The following is a 16138-nucleotide window of genomic DNA, read 5'->3' as shown; positions in this document are numbered from 1 at the left end:
CCTCCATCACTCTCCAAAAGAACTAAATCAAGCTACTTTGAGGGTTGGATTTTGTGTTCTGATTTCTGAAGGCTCTTCAACAGGAACAGAATTTATTCCATGAAAGACTTTTCATTCCACAATAAGACTTGAAATACACATGACCTGACATCCATCAAGGAGCAGGCAGAAACGACAGGGCTGTCCAGCTCTGATGTGGACCAAGACAAGGGAGCCTGAGCACAAAAGGCATTTCAACAATCTTTCCAGCTTCACCTTTTTTGGGTCCCCAACCCCGTTCTTTAGTGACTGCTAGCAGTCAGCAGTAAAGTCTGTTTTTTTTTTTTCATGAGGCCCTCACCCTCACTCACAAAGCCATGTCATTCTCCAAGGATTTGCTGCCTGATCACAGTATTTTAGAAGGGATGGCTGTTTAGTGTATGTACCCTGCTCTTCAGCCAACTTCCCCAGGAGGCCTTCCAGCCTTAAGCAAAGGCTGCAACTGTACCCAGAAAGACTCTGGGATCCACATCCTCCCTTGCCTACACAACTGAAACCCAAACATTTATGGCTCCTCTAGGCTTGTTTTATATGCAGGCTCTAAGTCCTATATACCCTAAACACTAGGACAGATAAGAATACTATCACTACTGAGTGTTTTCATTCCGAAGCCCAAGCAGAGCTGTGACTGACTTTGAACTATGGGGCCACAGGTCTGCCCCATACCATCTTACCAGTTCTTAGGCCTGGATTTCGGGTTTTTCACTCAGCATAGAAAGTAAGGTTGCGTTTACAGTTTTTTAGGGGTTCTTTTTTTTTCTCCTGCTTGCTGGTGCCAAAACTTTTCTTGGTAAAACACATTCTTATCTTTCTCACTCACAATGTCCCATGATTTATTTTAGTGGCTACACACAGTTCTATCCAGTCACAGAATCAGCTCAAATATGGAAAAGCTCATACTGTATTTTCAAATATATTACTGTTTTAGATTATAATTGGGCATAAATTTCCTAAATTTTACTAGGTCATCTTGAAAGTTATAACTGGTTTCAAAGCAGTTTCTTTTCTTTTCTTTTTTTTTTTTTTTGAAACAGTCTCATTATGTTGCCCAGGTTGGAGTGCACTGGCAGATCTTGGCTCACTGCAACCTCCGCCTCCTGGGTTCAAGCAATTCTCCTGCCTCAGCCTCCTGAGTAGCTGGGATTACAGGCATGCACCACCCACCAGCTAAATTTTATATTTTTAGTAGAGACGGGGTTTTACCATATTGGCCAGGCTGGTCTCGAACTCCTGACCTCAAGTGATCCACCCGCCTCAGCCACCCAAATTGCTGGGATTATAGGCATAAGCCATTGTGCCCAGCCTCAAAGCAATTTTTTTTTTCCTCAAAGCAGTTTTTTTTTTTTTTTTGAGACAGAGTTTCGCTCTTGTTACCTAGGTTGGAGTGCAATGGTGCAATCTCGGCTCAATGCAACCTACACCTCCTGGGTTCAGGCAATTCTCCTGCCTCAGCCTCCTGAGTAGCTGGGATTACAGGCATGCGCCACCATGCCCAGCTAATTTTTTGTATTTTTAGTAGAGACGGGTTTTCACCATGTTGACCTGGATGGTCTTGATCTCTTGACTTCGTGATCCACCTGCCTCATCCTCCCAAAGTGCTGGGATTACAGGCTTGAGCCACCATGCCCGGCCTCAAAGCAGTTTTTAACTGCAAAATGTGGTCCTTATTCTTCAGGTCTAGAGTGATAGAATTAAGTCTTCTTCTTTGGAGGGTGGGAGTTTGTCTCATAAAGAATGACTCTTCAACAAGTAATTTCTAATGCCCAATGCACAGCAAAGCAGCTTAACCAACACAAGGGTGTCTTAATCTTCACAACAGATCATTAAGGAGTGTGATAGGAACTGCTGCAAATTACTCTCAGCTGCTACTAGGATGGAATTATGAGAATAGTTATGCTGTTCCAAAAAAGATCATTCTACACAGCATGCCCAGAAGTAGATGAGCACACCCCCAGGAAAATGAGAATTAGACCCACCAACCCCAAGAGCTGGGAGAGGCCTCATTTTGGTCTGACCTTCTTATAGCCTTTTGTTCACTTCTAGATGACTAAAGACAATCCAAAGCACACGAGGCAGCCCCTGCAGCTTCCTGAGTCTAGAAACAGACCAATAAACCTGCATGGTGGTGACATCATAAAGCCCCATCAGGGATGCAGAATGCAAGTGGGTTGTTGGACTCGGCCAGGCCTCTTGCCTTTCTAGTCAGGAGAGATATGGCACAATCTAAAAGGCTGGAAATCTAATCTGTCTCAGGATTTGTTCATTCCTGAGTGGTCTTCAGGTTCTTTCTTTATAAAGCTTATTTTATCCCAGAAAATGTCCATGCAGTCGCACAGTTTGTCAATGGGACAGATCTTGACCAGACATACGAACTGAGCCATAATGTTCAAACACCTTGTTTGCATCCAGCCACCCACCACAGCCAACACCAAATACCTTTGGGTCATCAGCCTCAGGTTTTTCAGTCTCTGAATCGTCATCTTCCTACAAGACAAAGAATTTAGAGGATTAAGCTTAAAGGAGTGGGCCTGAGGAGTCTCACATGCATAACTAGGGGCTGGAGCAAACAGCCCGTGTACCCAGCTGGGGTCATCCCACCGAGAATCCCTCCCTTACCATATAACTCAGAACCAGAGAAAGATAAGGGGAAAAAGAGATATTCTGGGGGGGGGGACAAAAAGGCATCAGCAGCTCAAAGTCAGGTTACTCTAATGGTGAGACAGTCCACATCAATGAAAATGCCCCAGTTAAAAATCAGACATAAAAGTGTGCTTCAGGAAAGAGTAAGATCAGGCCACACAATAAAACAGGCAGTGTGTTTCCACTGAAATATCGGTTACCTCAAACCAGGATTATGAGCCTTCTTTGCTTTTCACATACATATGTACATCAGACTCAGCCCTACTGTTAACACCGTTCAACACCAAGTGCCAAGACTTACACACAGCTATATCACAGCACCTCAACCAGCATTTGCGCTTATTAACATCAACACAGGAAGGCAGCCATCATGACCACAGCAAGTGACCTGGGAAAAGCAGGACTAAACGGCAATGCCCAACCTTTCAAGAGTCCCAGTTGAGTCGGCTCTGCCTCTACCCAAGTGCTCACAGAACTGCCAATGACCCATTCTACCTAGTCCTGTTCCTTATCCAAATAAGGTAAGCCTGACACAAAGGATCACACATGGTAAGGCATTCTCCAACGTGAGCCCACCATTCCACTGAACACTAATGTTGATGCTATGAAGGTCAAAGATCAGGAGAAGATGCTGATCAGCTAACTTATTAGCTGGTGAAATCCACGTTACCTCCACTACCCAGAACATTCCCAATGCACAGAAGCCTTTAGCTAAATACCCAGCAAAAAATGATTTAATTTGAAACTGTTATTTTCAAGAAAGCTACACTTCAGCCCAAACATTACAGACCACTCTACATATTAATATAAATGCCACTCGAGAGACTTGAACAAACTAGACTGATGACTTGGAGACTTAACTGTCCTGTAAGGTGCCAGTGAGTCCAAGGCTTTAAATGCAATTTCCATAATCTTCTTAAAATGAAATCAGTCATGCCAAATAAACAGAGATGGAGCTCAAGACAAAAACAATCACATTTCAGAATGTCTACAGTAAGATCTGATGAGAGGATTTTACTAAAATATGAAATGAAGCTTTAACATGATGAAAATTCATTCTAAGCAAAGCAAACATGAAACAACACTTAAAAAACACATTATGCAAATGTACTAAAGAAAAGAGTTATGGATATTAAGCCAGAATGTGGGTACTTCAGAAAAGTCAGAAGAGAAAACAACTTGCAAAACTTTTCTGAATAATTTCAGTCAACTCTGAATTACCAGTATTAATGGATGGGGCTAAAGGCATGAAAATATCTCCCAAAATGCATAATGTACAAAGCGCATTTGTTTGTTGTGGAAAGAAATTAATGCTAACATTTACATACCAATATGTAACACAAATTTCAAACAAATAATATATTGTGAGTGTTTCAATTAAAACTTGCTAAGTAGTCAGATTCGACATCCAGACTCAATTCTATATGTCTTGTATTATGCACCAGCCTCAATTTAAATTTTGGCTCATACTGCTCAGGTGATTATGTAACTAAAGCCGTTTTCTTGTTAATAATTGCACAGGTTCTCCTTCACCAGCACCTACTAAACTTCAGGCAAGATCTGTGATCAAGAACTAAGGGCACCATGATAAAAAGTGCCAAGTAAAATGTCAAAAAAGAAGTTAAGAAGTCCAGGCATGGTGGCTCATGCCTGTAATCCCAGCACTTTGGGAGGGTGAGGCAGTGGAATTGCTTGAGGCCAGAAGTTTGAGACCAGACTGGGAAACAGTGAAATCCCATCTCCACAAAAAAATTTTTTTTAAACTTAAAAACTTGGCCGGGCATGGTGGCTCATGCCTGTAATCCCAGCACATCGGAAGGCTGAGGCCGGTGGATCACCTGAGGTCAGGAGTTCAAGACCAGCCTGGCCAACATGGTGAAATTCTGTCTCTCCTAAAAATACAAAAATCAGCTGAGGATGGTGGCAGGTGCCTGTAATTCCAGCTACTCAGGAGGCTGAGGCAGGAGAATCACTTGAACCTGGGAGGTAGAGGTTGCAGTGAGGCGAGATCATGTCACTGCACTCCATCCTGGGTGACAGAGCAAGATTCCGACTCATAAAAAAAAAAAATTAGCTACGCATGGTGGCTCCCACCCATGGTCCCAGCTACTGGGGAGGCTGAGGTGGGAGGATCACTTGAGCCCAGGAGTTCAGGGCCTTAGTGAACTATCGATGATCACACCACTGCACTCCAATTTGGGCAGCAGAGTGAGACCCTGTCTCAAAATAGAGGAAGAAACAGGTGAAAACTAATTTTCCTTGCTAATTTTGATAAACTGACAAGATTTGAATGAGCCCAACCAAGATTAAAAATAATGCAGAGTTGATTGTAGATATAAATGATAAACGAATTAGGATGAATACCCGCTATAAATGGAGTAAATCATTTAAATAGGGAAAAATCAACAGAAAATACCAATTAATATCTGAGTTAAATAAAATAACCCACTATCTTTTCCCCCTAAATTTCAATTCAGAGATTAATAAAAAATGATCCATGTGAAAATAAATTTTCAAACAAAACTACTGATATCCAACCCAGTTTCTTCCACTAATACCGAACAAAAGAGGGGAGAAGGGGATGAAGCTAGCCATGAAATGGAACACTGTTGGCATAGTTTCAAAATCTGACAAATGAAATTGTGCTTTCAGTAGCTCTGAATTGGAGAGATTTACCTACCGACTGTCTACTGTTCTCATCCTCTTCTTCTTCATAACCATCTTCATCACCACCTAGACGAGAAAAGTCATCATCCCCATAGGCATCAGATACCAATCCGCCTTTCTCTTCTGAAAAGTTAAAAATAAAGAAAGAAAAAAAAAATCAAGTTACAATGTAAGAAAAATGTCCAGAGATTTGAGTGGTCAGGACTATCTCTGAAGATACAAGGGGAACCTAAATTTCATGTTAAGTGACCATAGGCCCAGATTTGGCTCTTAAGAAGACCATCATTTAGTGAATACAATCATTAAAAGGGCAGAGAACAAAACCAAGAACTAAATTCAGTTTCTAATGCTACAAACACGAGATAAACACTATAATGTTTATGGGAAACCACCGGAGAACTTTCTGACTGGAAGAGACCACACAAACCCACAAAACATTAAAGTACCTAACCTAACCCAATCCCCTTCATTTTCCAGATGAGGAAGCTAAGGTCCAGATACGTTAGGTAACTTGTTCTCTATTCTCCCAAAGAAATCTATTTCCAATGTGAAAAAAAACATTGTACTTCTCAACCTGAGAACACCGATAGGTTTTAAACACTCATAAAATTGGCCGGACGCGGTGGCTCAAGCCTGTAATCCCAGCACTTTGGGAGGTCGAGGCCGGTGGAGCACGAGGTCAAGAGATCGAGACCATCCTGGTCAACATGGTGAAACCCCGTCTCTACTAAAAATACAAAAAATTAGTTGGGCATGGTGGCGCGTGCCTGTAATCCCAGCTACTCAGGAGGCTGAGGCAGAAGAATTGCCTGAACCCAGGAGGCGGCGGTTGCGGTGAACCGAGATCGCGCCATTGCACTCCAGCCTGGGTAACAAGAGCGAAACTCCGTCTCAAAAAAAAAAAAAAAAAAAAAAAAAATCACCCAAGATCCTTAAAAACTTCACAAATGCCCACATCCTACCCCAGTTTTACCGAATTAGATCATTTCACTTTGGGGATCAGATGCGTTTATTTTTAAAAGCTCCAAGATGTGTTTACGGCACACTGCTAAAAGTTATAAATTTAACAAACACAATCTTTACCATCTTCCAGTATGTTTTATCATCGCTCTCTCTCATCAAACGAGCCCAGAGGGAACAGGCAGTGGCTCAGCAGCTGCTCCCTCTTTGTCCATCCCTCTGCCCATCACGATAACAGGCATGGAGACTTTCAGTAAGTTTAGGCAGATTAATCGAAACAATGGGAAGGAGATTCTTCATTTCTAGCACAGAGTCTCTAATGCTCTATCTCATCCAGGACCCCGGACCATTATTCGAGGTGCGGTAGTTGGAGCACAATGACCATCTTGTTCCCTCCCGCCCAGCGAGGGGTACATCATTCCGGGCAGACACTCGATTCCCTTTTCCAGCTTCCCACTTGGGCCTCACCAGCCGCGCTGCCCACCGCCTCGATTCCAGTCTCGCCATCAGACTCGGGCTCTGAATCTTCCGCGTAAACTGCCAGAGATGACAGAACATTCCTCTTCCCCGCCATCTTATTCCCACAGTCCCGGCGCGGCTCACTTGTATGACTCGAAGACGCTAACTTCCGGGCGGAAAGGCTTCTTTCGGATCCCAGGAGAGCCCGCGCCAGACTGAAAACCAATCAAAAGGGCAGTTCCCTGCGCCTGGCTCCGCCCTCATGGTAACGCTCGCGCTACATCATCACTGCGCAACGGATGTAAGATTGTGTGGATTCTAGCAAAAGCTGAATTCCTGGGGCTTTGGCTTCTCAGAGCTGGGGTTGTGTATGGAGGTCTTCGAATAGTTCCGGAACCAGCCGGCAGCAGCGGCCCACTAAGGGCCTTTTATTCCTCGGCGGACCACGGCCGGCCCTGATACCATAGGGTGAAGAGAGGGAGGCGTCGGCCGGCCAAGAGAGAAAATTGCGGATCCTGGGCTCAGGAATAAGGGAGAAGGGGGTCGGGGTCCCGGGGTGGAAGTGCGGTCGTCGTGGTTGCGCCTAGAGAAGAAGAAGCAGGTGGTTGATCTTAGAAAAACAGTTCCCCATTCTCCAAACTGTTCTGAAGACATTTGTGTTTCTTCTCTTGATCTTATATCTAGATCTGTGCTATACCGTGGCCTGGAAGAGTTCAGTGTTTATATATTCATTGAGCGTAAAAGTGGAGATGTTAATTACCCAGGAATGTATTGCTTGAGTCAATTCACCTTCAGCTTTATTACTTAAAAATAACATTTAAGTGTAATATAGGAAGTTTTTACTCAGAAAAAGCTGTATTTTTAAAGCAAAACAGAGGGTTCTCGTGGCAACCTTTTACCACCTTTGCCTTAATTTTTGGCCACTGTTCTTGGCTAAGATGAGCACCCACCACACCTCCTTTCCTTTTGACCCTGAGCCGCGAGTCCGGAGTACGTTGAAGAAGGTCTTTGGGTTTGACTCTTTTAAGACGCCTTTACAGGAGAGTGCGACCATGGCTGTAGTAAAAGGTAACATTACCAAGCTACCTTCCTTTAAATTCATGTTGGCTATACCATAACACTGCGGCAGAACACCCTCCTCCTGACCCTTGGTACCGCCTCACCTTTGGTCCATAACTGGATTTGGAAATCTATTACAGTTGTCATCCAAAGCTTGTAGTTTTGTTTATTCGTTTTAATTAGAGACAAGGTCTCGCTGTGTTGCCCAGACTAGTCTCCAAATTCTGGGCTCACGCAGTCCTCCCACCTCGGCCTCCCGATGTGTTGGGATTACAGGCATGAGCCATCACGCCTGGCCCAAAGTTTGTAGTTTTAATGGCAGAACCACCCAGCTGTTCTATATTTCATAACCAGATCTACACATGGTCTTTGAAGAACAGTTTAGATTCCCATTATTGTTTGTCTGTACACACAGACGAACAGCAGCAGTGAGGGTGGCAGGAATAACTTAGTCATGGCCTTGGAGAGAATTCCCTTGCGGAAGATTGAGTGGCCTGGGTCCCAGATAAAGAAAGAGTAATATGTTATAAACCTGAGATTTGGTGACAAATGAAAGTTGCCAAGAGGCGAGCAGCAATGTAATGTTAATGATACATGTTTAAACAAAAGCCCTCTAAGGAATGACCTTCCATGTCTACACAGAGGTGCCCACGCATCTAGCAGTACTCTGTTTCCATGGCTGTTTAGTTCAATCATTTATATCGCAGCAGACTCAGACTTCTTAAATCTTGTTTTTATTACCATTACTAGAAATGGTCTGTGCACTTATCCAAATTGCCCAGAATCCCTGCTTTTTTCATATAAAGGACAGGAGGGGAATTAGCATTACAATGAGACTCTCCCGTGTGACAGACACTCTGCTAGGTGCTTTTCCTATATTCTCATTTAATTTTCAACAACCTCAATGAAAAGGCAGGAAGCACTGAGATATTGTTGTCTTGTATTTTGCAGGTAACACTGACGTCTTTGTATGCATGCCCACAGGGGCAGGAAAATCCCTGTGCTATCAGCTACCTGCACTGTTGGCCGAGGGCATCACCATTGTAGTCTCTCCTCTCATTGCTTTGATTCAGGTGAGGCTTAGGGCAATAAAGATGGTAGCCCAAAAAGATTTGGGGAAGGTGTTTTGAGGCTGGAAATTTCACTTCTCTGTTGGTCTTTTGCCTCTTATTTTCTTTTCTTTTTTTTTCTTTGAGTCTCACTCTGTCGCCCAGGCTGAAGTGCAGTGGAGCAATCTCAGCTCACTGCAGCCTGTGCCTCCTGGGTTCAAGCAATTCTTGTGCCTCAGCCCCCCAAGTAGCTGGGATTACAGGCATATGCCACTATGCCTGGCTAATTTTTGTATTTTTAATAGAGATGAGGTTTCACCATATTGCCCAGGTTGGTCTCAGAGTCCTGACTTCAAGTCATCTTCTTGCCTCGGCCTCCCAAAGTCCTGGGATTACAGGCATAAGCCACCACACCCAGCCCTGCCTCTTACTTTTTATGATTTGCCTATCTCATTCTCTATATTGGGTTTCTGTGTTTCACCAGTGTGGCGTTCTCCACTGGTGCATATCACTCTAGGGGGTTATGAATGACTCCTCTGAGGTCCCTCGCCCTTCTTTATTATTTTTTTTTGTCCAGAGGAGTATGAAACTGTATTTGTACACACATATACACTCAGTCTCATGTTACACACACGTGCACTCATGATGCTGGGATAGAAGTTGCAAATGGATAGATAGGTTGATATGGAGAAATCCAGTGTCTTCCTTATTTTGGTAAGAGCACAGTATGAAACAGAAAAAAAGAAGAGAAACGGGCTAGAGCCTTGTTAAGAGCCGCTCTACAGGTGTTCTGACTATTTAAGGCCTGCAGATGGGCCAATAGAATCGGAATTGAGGAAGTGTGGCTGTGTCGGTAAGAGCCATCCACCATGGAGAAAGGTAGAGGGGGAAAAACGGTAATAGCTTGGTGAATGTTCACCAGGTCCTAGGCTTTGTGCTTTGTGGGTTACATACATTAATTTCATCTCTGAGATGTAAATTTTAATTTATACAATAATTCTATTAGATAGAATTGTATAAATTGTTCAAAGGGTTAAGAAACAGTGACTGGGCATGTGGCAATTAAGTGAGCCAGGATTAAATCTAGGTCTGTCTGACTTCAGGGCCTGTCTTCTAAACCACTTCACCTTCCATACAGGCTGAGCATCCCTAATGCCAAAATCTGAAATCTGAAATGCTCCAAAATCCAAAAAATTTTGTTGCTGATACGACGCCACAAGTGGAAAATTCCACACCTTTCTAACCTCGTGTGATGGGTTGCAATCAAAACTCTTTTTTCATGCCCAAAATTATGAAAAATATTGTATAAAATTAATCTAGGTTATATGTATAAGGTATATAAGAGAGAAAAAATGAATTTCGTTTAGACTTGGGTCTCATCCTCAGGATATCTCATTATGTATATGCAATCTGCAAATACTCCCAAATCCAGAAATATCTGAAATCTAGTACACTTTTGGTCCCAAGCATTTGGGATAAGGGATATTCAACCTATACTACTTCTATGCAAAGAGAAGGCATATTGGAGAATGGAGGGAGGACAATTTATGACTAGGAAATCCTCTAGGGACTTGCAGTGATATTTACCTGAGTCCTGAGGAACAATTATAGCCCCTTTCTCTTCTCTTAGGACCAAGTGGACCACTTGCTAGCCCTAAAGGTACGAGTAAGTTCCCTGAACTCGAAGCTCTCTGCACAGGAAAGGAAGGAACTGCTTGCTGACCTGAAGCAAGAAAAGCCCCAGACCAAGATTCTGTACATCACCCCGGAAATGGCAGCTTCATCCTCCTTCCAGCCCACCCTGAACTCCCTGGTGTCCCGCTACCTGCTGTCTTACTTGGTGGTGGATGAAGCTCATTGTGTTTCCCAATGGGGGCATGACTTTCGTCCTGACTACTTGCGTCTGGGTGCCCTGCGCTCCCGCCTAGGACATGCCCCGTGTGTGGCTCTGACTGCCACAGCCACCCCACAGGTCCAAGAGGACGTGTTTGCTGCCCTGCACCTGAAGCAACCAGTTGCCATCTTCAAGACTCCCTGCTTCCGGGCCAATCTCTTCTATGATGTGCAATTCAAAGAACTGATTTCTGATCCCTATGGGAACCTGAAGGACTTCTGCCTTAAGGCACTTGGACAGAAGGCTGATAAAGGGGTGAGGCACTGAGGGCCAAGCAGCTGCTAGAGCAGTGGGGTGCAATATGGAGATGGAGATGGGTCTTTGCTTTTTCTAGCTTCCTCAGTCAGGCTTCTTAAAACTCGTGCACAAAGAGAGTTGTCCCTTTGGTTTCCTGGCATTGTCCTTCTTACTGGGGTTCCCTTGTCCTGGATCCTTCTGCGGAAGGCAAGCAGCCAGCCCTTCCGTGTGACCCATGCAGAATTTGAGAGGAGGGGCCAGAGAAGTTAAATAGGTTGAGTTTTGAGCAGCTTTGGGCCTGCTTTTTAAATTTTTAAATTAAAACATGTTTAAATAATAAGGATTACCTGTAATCTGTTGCCAAGGCTGGAATGCAGTGGTGTGATCTAGCTTACTGCAGCCTCTAACTCACGGCCACAAGTGGTCTTCCTGCCTCTGCCTCCTAAGTAGCTGGGACCACAGGAATGTACCACCATGGCCAGCTAATTTAAAAAAATTTTTTTGTAGATATGGGATCTTTCTGTGTTGCCCAGGCTGGTCTCTAACTCCTAGCCTCAAGTGATCCCCCCACCTCGGCCTCCCAAATTACTGGGATTGCAGGCATGAGCCATTGCAGCCAGTCTGGTCCTGCTTTATATAAAGTGGCAGAGCTTTGCTGGGTGTCCTGCCTCAGAGGCGACTGTGAAACTGACAAGGGAAGGAACACATAGCTTCTTTTAGACCAGAACTACATTGGGCCGATTGTTCTGTTCTTGCCATGCTTATATTTTTCCTGCATCTCCCCATTCAGTTGTCTGGCTGCGGCATTGTCTACTGCAGGACTAGAGAGGCTTGTGAACAGCTGGCAATAGAGCTTAGCTGCAGGGGCGTGAACGCCAAGGCTTACCATGCAGGTAAGGGGTGCCCAGGCCACGTGGGTCTCTTCACCCTCAGAGGCTTCTCAGCAGGTCTCTTGTTCTTTACAGATTCTGATTATCAGGTGCCCCACTGTCTTATCGCAGATACTCAGGCAGAGCTAAAGCGATTCACTTAAAGCCCCCAAAAGGAGTCTAGACATGAATGAAGTCTAAAATGAGAATTGTGACTCCTGAGTTCTTACTGTGTGCCTACCCAGCAGCAGGTGATGAGGTTTTTTTGTTATCTGTTTTTTTGAGGTGGAGTTCCACTCTTGTTGCCTAGGCTGGACTGCAATGGCATCATCTTGGCTCACTGCAACCTCCACTTCCCAGGTTCAAGCAATTCTTCTGCCTCAGCCTCCCAAGTAGCTGGGATTACAGGCAGGCACCACCATGCCCAGCTAATTTTGTATTTTTAGTTCGAGACTAGCCTCCATGTTGGTTAGGCTAGTCTCGAACTCCCAACCTCAGGTGATCTACCTGCCTCAGCTTCCCAAGTGCTGAGATTATAGGCATGAGACACTGCACCTGACTTGGTAATGAGTTTTTACAAGCCCAGGTAATGGTGTTGTAGGAAGAGCAAAGGTTTTGGAGGCCAACAGGTTTGGGTTTGAATCGTGGTCCCGACCTTAACTGAATGCTCCGTGCCACACATGGACTAGGGTCTTTGTGTCTGTCAGCTGAGGCTCAGTAAAGTTAAGTGCCTTATGTAAGATCAGACAGCTGGGAGGTGAAGGATTCAGGGTTTGTGAAGTGCCTAGCACAGTATCAAACCCAAAATAAACCTTGGGTAAACTCAAGGGAAATGTGAGTTCCCTTCTCCATCTTTCTCTCCTTTACAGGGCTGAAGGTTTCTGAAAGAATGCTGGTGCAGAACGAGTGGATGGAGGAGAAGGTCCCTGTAATTGTTGCAACCATTAGTTTTGGGATGGGAGTGGATAAAGCCAACGTCAGGTGAGCTTTGGTTCTTGCCCTGCCTTCCTGGTCTGGTCCTGGCTCAGGGTGGATTGCCTAGTGCTGTGCCCAAAGGACCAGGTCCATGTGCTCCTTCGAGGGCCAGAGGAGAAAGAAGTTTCAGGAGATAGTCCTTAGAACACAGCCTGAATGCGGACAGTTCCCGTGTGGCCTGCTCCCAGGTGACTGCACAGCACGGTTCTGCCACCCGCAGGATGTGGCAGTATGCAGTCGGTCAGGCTTGTCCTTTCACACAGCCCTGTTCACTCACATCTCAGTAGGCAGATCCTGCAAGGAGGTGGGAATAAAGTAACTATAGTCGTGCATATCATATTGATGTTCTGGTCAATGACAGAGTGCATAGACTGGGATCCTGTAAGGTTATAATGAAGTTGAAAAATTCCTATCACCTAGTGATTTGTGTTACAGTTGCCTACAGTATTCAGTACAGTAACACACAATGCATGTTTGCAGCATAGCTGTGGAGCCTGCAGTACCATCTAGGTTTACATAAAGACTATCCACTGTGATGTTCACACAATGATGAAGTCTCCTAACAAGTCATTTCTCAGAACGTATCCCTGGCTGGGCACAGTGCACATCTATAATCCCAGCACTTTGGGAGGCCAAGGCAGGTGGATTGCTTGAGTCCAAGAGTTTGAGACCAGCCTGGGCAACGTGGCAAAACCTCCATCTCAACAAAAAATACCTAAAAATTAGCGAGGTTTGGTGGCGCATGCCTATAGTCCCAACTACTTGGACTGAGGTGGGAGGATTGCTTAAGCCTGGGAGGCGGAGGTTGCAGTGAATGGAGATTGTGCCACTGCATTCCAGCCTAAGCGACAGAGCAAGACCCTGTCTTAAACAGACAAACAAAAAAGCACCAAAACACAAATTGGATCCCCATCATGAAGTAATGTATGACTGTATTTTAAGCTGTTCCCTGTGAAAGGTCAAAGGCAAAGCTCTTAGGATCATCATTTCTTATTACTGCTTACTAATAGTCTAGAAGAGTCAGTGCATCCCAGCCTCCTAGCCCCACATTGGCAACTACTAGAAGTCTTTTATGTCTGGCCACGATCTTCAAGAGGCATTTTGGGCTACAACCTGCCTTTGCTCTGATTAACACCAAACAATAATACATTGTATGATTTATGGAGCATGTTTGCATACATGGTCTTGGTGAACCTCACAGTGACCCTGACTTAGTCAGGGTAGAGATTTTATAGTGCACTACATTTGAAAGAACACCAACTTTAGAATCAGAGTTCAAACCCTGAATCTGCAGCCTCGTGTAGTGGCTCACACTTATAATTCCAGCACTTTAGGAGGACCACATGGGAAAATTGCATGAGCCCAAGAGTTCGAGACCAGCCTGGGCAACATAGCAAGACTCCACCTCTAAAAAATTAAAAATTAGCCAGGTATAGTCATAGGTGTCTGTAGTCCTGGCTACTTGCAAAGCCGAGGTTGAAGGATCACTTAAGGCCAGGAGATTGAGGCTGTAACAACCTATCACTCTGCTACCATACTCTAGCTTGGGCAACAAAGCAAGACCCTGTCTTAAAAAATAAAAAACAAGTCTGGGCACAGTGGCTCACGCCTGTAATGCCAGCACTTTGGAAGGCCGAAGCAGGTAGATCACAAGGTCAAGAGATTGAGACCATACTGGCCAACATGGTGAAACCCCGTCTCTACTAAAAATACAAAAATTAGCTGGGCATGGTGGCTCGCGCCTGTAGTCCCAGCTGCTCAGGAGGCTGAGGCAGGAGAATCGTTTGAACCTGGGAGGCAGAAGTTGAAGTGAGCCGAGATTGTGCCACTGCACTCCAGCCTGGTGACAGAGCGAGACTCTTGTCTCAAAAAAATAAATACAATTAAAAAAAGACAAAATAAATAAAATGAACCCTAGGTCTCTGGTGCCAGTTTTGAAGGCAGAGAGACCCATAGGCCCAAATTCTAGCTCTTCTGTCCCTTTACTGTGTGACCTTGTACAAATTTACCTCTGAATCCCAAGCTCATCTTCTGGAGAATGGGCTATCTCACATTATGGTGACTAACAGTTAAATGAGACAAATGTATAAACTGGCTCATAGTAGGTATTTAGTAAATATTGTTTCCCTCTCCAAAGAAGTTATAAATAGCTTATTGAAATGTGTATAGCTCATAAGTGGCAGAGCCTCATCTTGTTTCTTTAGGTCAGTGTTTTTTCCACTGGGCCCTGGCTGAGTTTTTTGGTCCCTCATATGTGCTGGAGTTGCCCCCATTAACTCCTACTGTGGCCTCTAAGCTGGGCTGCTCCTAGCAAGGAGACGTGCCGATGGGATGCCGGTGTCTTAACCATGCTAACTCTGGGACCATCCTCTGCCTCCCTCTCAGCTGGCTTCCCTGCTCTTCTACTCATGATTACTCCTCCAAAGGACACTCAACTTCTCCACCGTCTCATACTGCTTGTCCCTTTGGATCCTACAGGTTTGTTGCCCATTGGAATATTGCCAAGTCTATGGCTGGGTACTACCAGGAATCTGGCCGAGCCGGCAGGGACGGGAAACCTTCCTGGTGCCGTCTCTATTACTCCAGGAATGACCGGGACCAAGTCAGCTTCCTGATTAGGAAGGAAGTAGCCAAACTCCAGGTAAGGCCTGGGCAGTAGAGTGTATCTCAGTCTGACCCACTACTGTCCAGTTTTGTGAAGCTGATTTCTGAACCCAGATGATGTTTGTGTAAGCTAGAGGAGGCTGCTCCCAGCCCGTAGGTATGGCAAGGGGAAATGGCACATTGGGTAGGTACCTAGAAATATAAAGAAAAGAAACAACTTTTTCTTTGTAAATATTTAAATAATCTTAATATTTTAGAGGCAGGGTCTCTCACTGTCACCCAGTCTGAAGTGCAGTGGCATGGTCATGGTCCCTGCAGCCTCTAACTCCTGGCAATAAATAATCTTCCCACCTTGAGTAGCTGGGACCACAGGTGTGTGCCACCATGCCTGGCTAATTTTTTTTTTCAATTTTTTGCAGAGATGGGGTTTCACTGTGGTGCTCAGGCTGGTCTCAGAACTCCTGGGCTCAAGGAATCCTCCCACCTCAGCCTCCCAAACTACTGAGATTACAGGTGTGAGCTACTGCACCCAACCTTAATATTGTCTTTCGTGTACATGTTATTTTATGTGGTCAAGATCAGTACTGCCTTGTTTCTTTTGTTAAAGAGATAGGGTCTCACTGTGTTGCCCACACTAGAGTGCAGTGGAGTGGCGATTCACAGGTGTAATCATAGCACACTATACC

General features: G+C 44.8%; 3 protein-coding genes across 14 annotated transcripts in view; 1 reads left to right on the top strand and 2 right to left on the bottom strand.

Annotated features, from left to right (window-relative positions):
* The window catches only part of SAP30BP (SAP30 binding protein), a 62691-nt gene that overhangs the window by 32925 nt on the left and 13628 nt on the right, over positions 1 to 16138 (bottom strand). For 4 of the 12 annotated variants that reach the window (XM_078374663.1, XM_078374665.1, XM_054256503.2 and 1 more), the window contains exons 1-3: positions 6775 to 6915; positions 5360 to 5469; positions 2476 to 2523 (exon numbers count right to left, since the gene is read on the bottom strand). In XM_078374663.1, coding sequence (XP_078230789.1) covers positions 2476 to 2523; positions 5360 to 5469; positions 6775 to 6880 — 264 coding nt within the window. In that variant the 5' untranslated portion in view covers positions 6881 to 6915. Of the gene's footprint in view, positions 1 to 2054; positions 2528 to 5359; positions 5470 to 6429; positions 6916 to 16138 lie in introns of those variants that run through there. The other 8 variants (XM_078374664.1, XM_054256504.2, XM_008997756.5 and 5 more) reach the window with 5 other exon arrangements.
* Positions 6775 to 16138, bottom strand: part of ERLN (endoregulin) — a 22992-nt gene continuing 13628 nt past the window's right edge. The window contains exon 4 of the mRNA XM_078374671.1: positions 6775 to 7348. The gene's annotated coding sequence lies outside the window, so the exon portion shown is untranslated. The remainder of the gene's footprint in view (positions 7349 to 16138) is intronic.
* The window catches only part of RECQL5 (RecQ like helicase 5), a 43372-nt gene continuing 34296 nt past the window's right edge, over positions 7063 to 16138 (top strand). Inside the window, exons 1-6 of the mRNA XM_002748737.6 lie at positions 7063 to 7833; positions 8776 to 8897; positions 10504 to 11022; positions 11795 to 11897; positions 12743 to 12854; positions 15327 to 15489. Of these exons, the coding sequence (XP_002748783.1) occupies positions 7704 to 7833; positions 8776 to 8897; positions 10504 to 11022; positions 11795 to 11897; positions 12743 to 12854; positions 15327 to 15489 (1149 nt within the window). The 5' untranslated portion in view covers positions 7063 to 7703. The remainder of the gene's footprint in view (positions 7834 to 8775; positions 8898 to 10503; positions 11023 to 11794; positions 11898 to 12742; positions 12855 to 15326; positions 15490 to 16138) is intronic.

The sequence above is a fragment of the Callithrix jacchus genome, chromosome 5 (genome assembly GCF_049354715.1).
Source record: "Callithrix jacchus isolate 240 chromosome 5, calJac240_pri, whole genome shotgun sequence".
Lineage (NCBI taxonomy): Eukaryota > Metazoa > Chordata > Mammalia > Primates > Cebidae > Callithrix > Callithrix jacchus.
The sequence above is the reverse complement of the archived record's forward strand: the minus strand, read 5'-3'. Positions and strand labels throughout refer to the sequence as shown.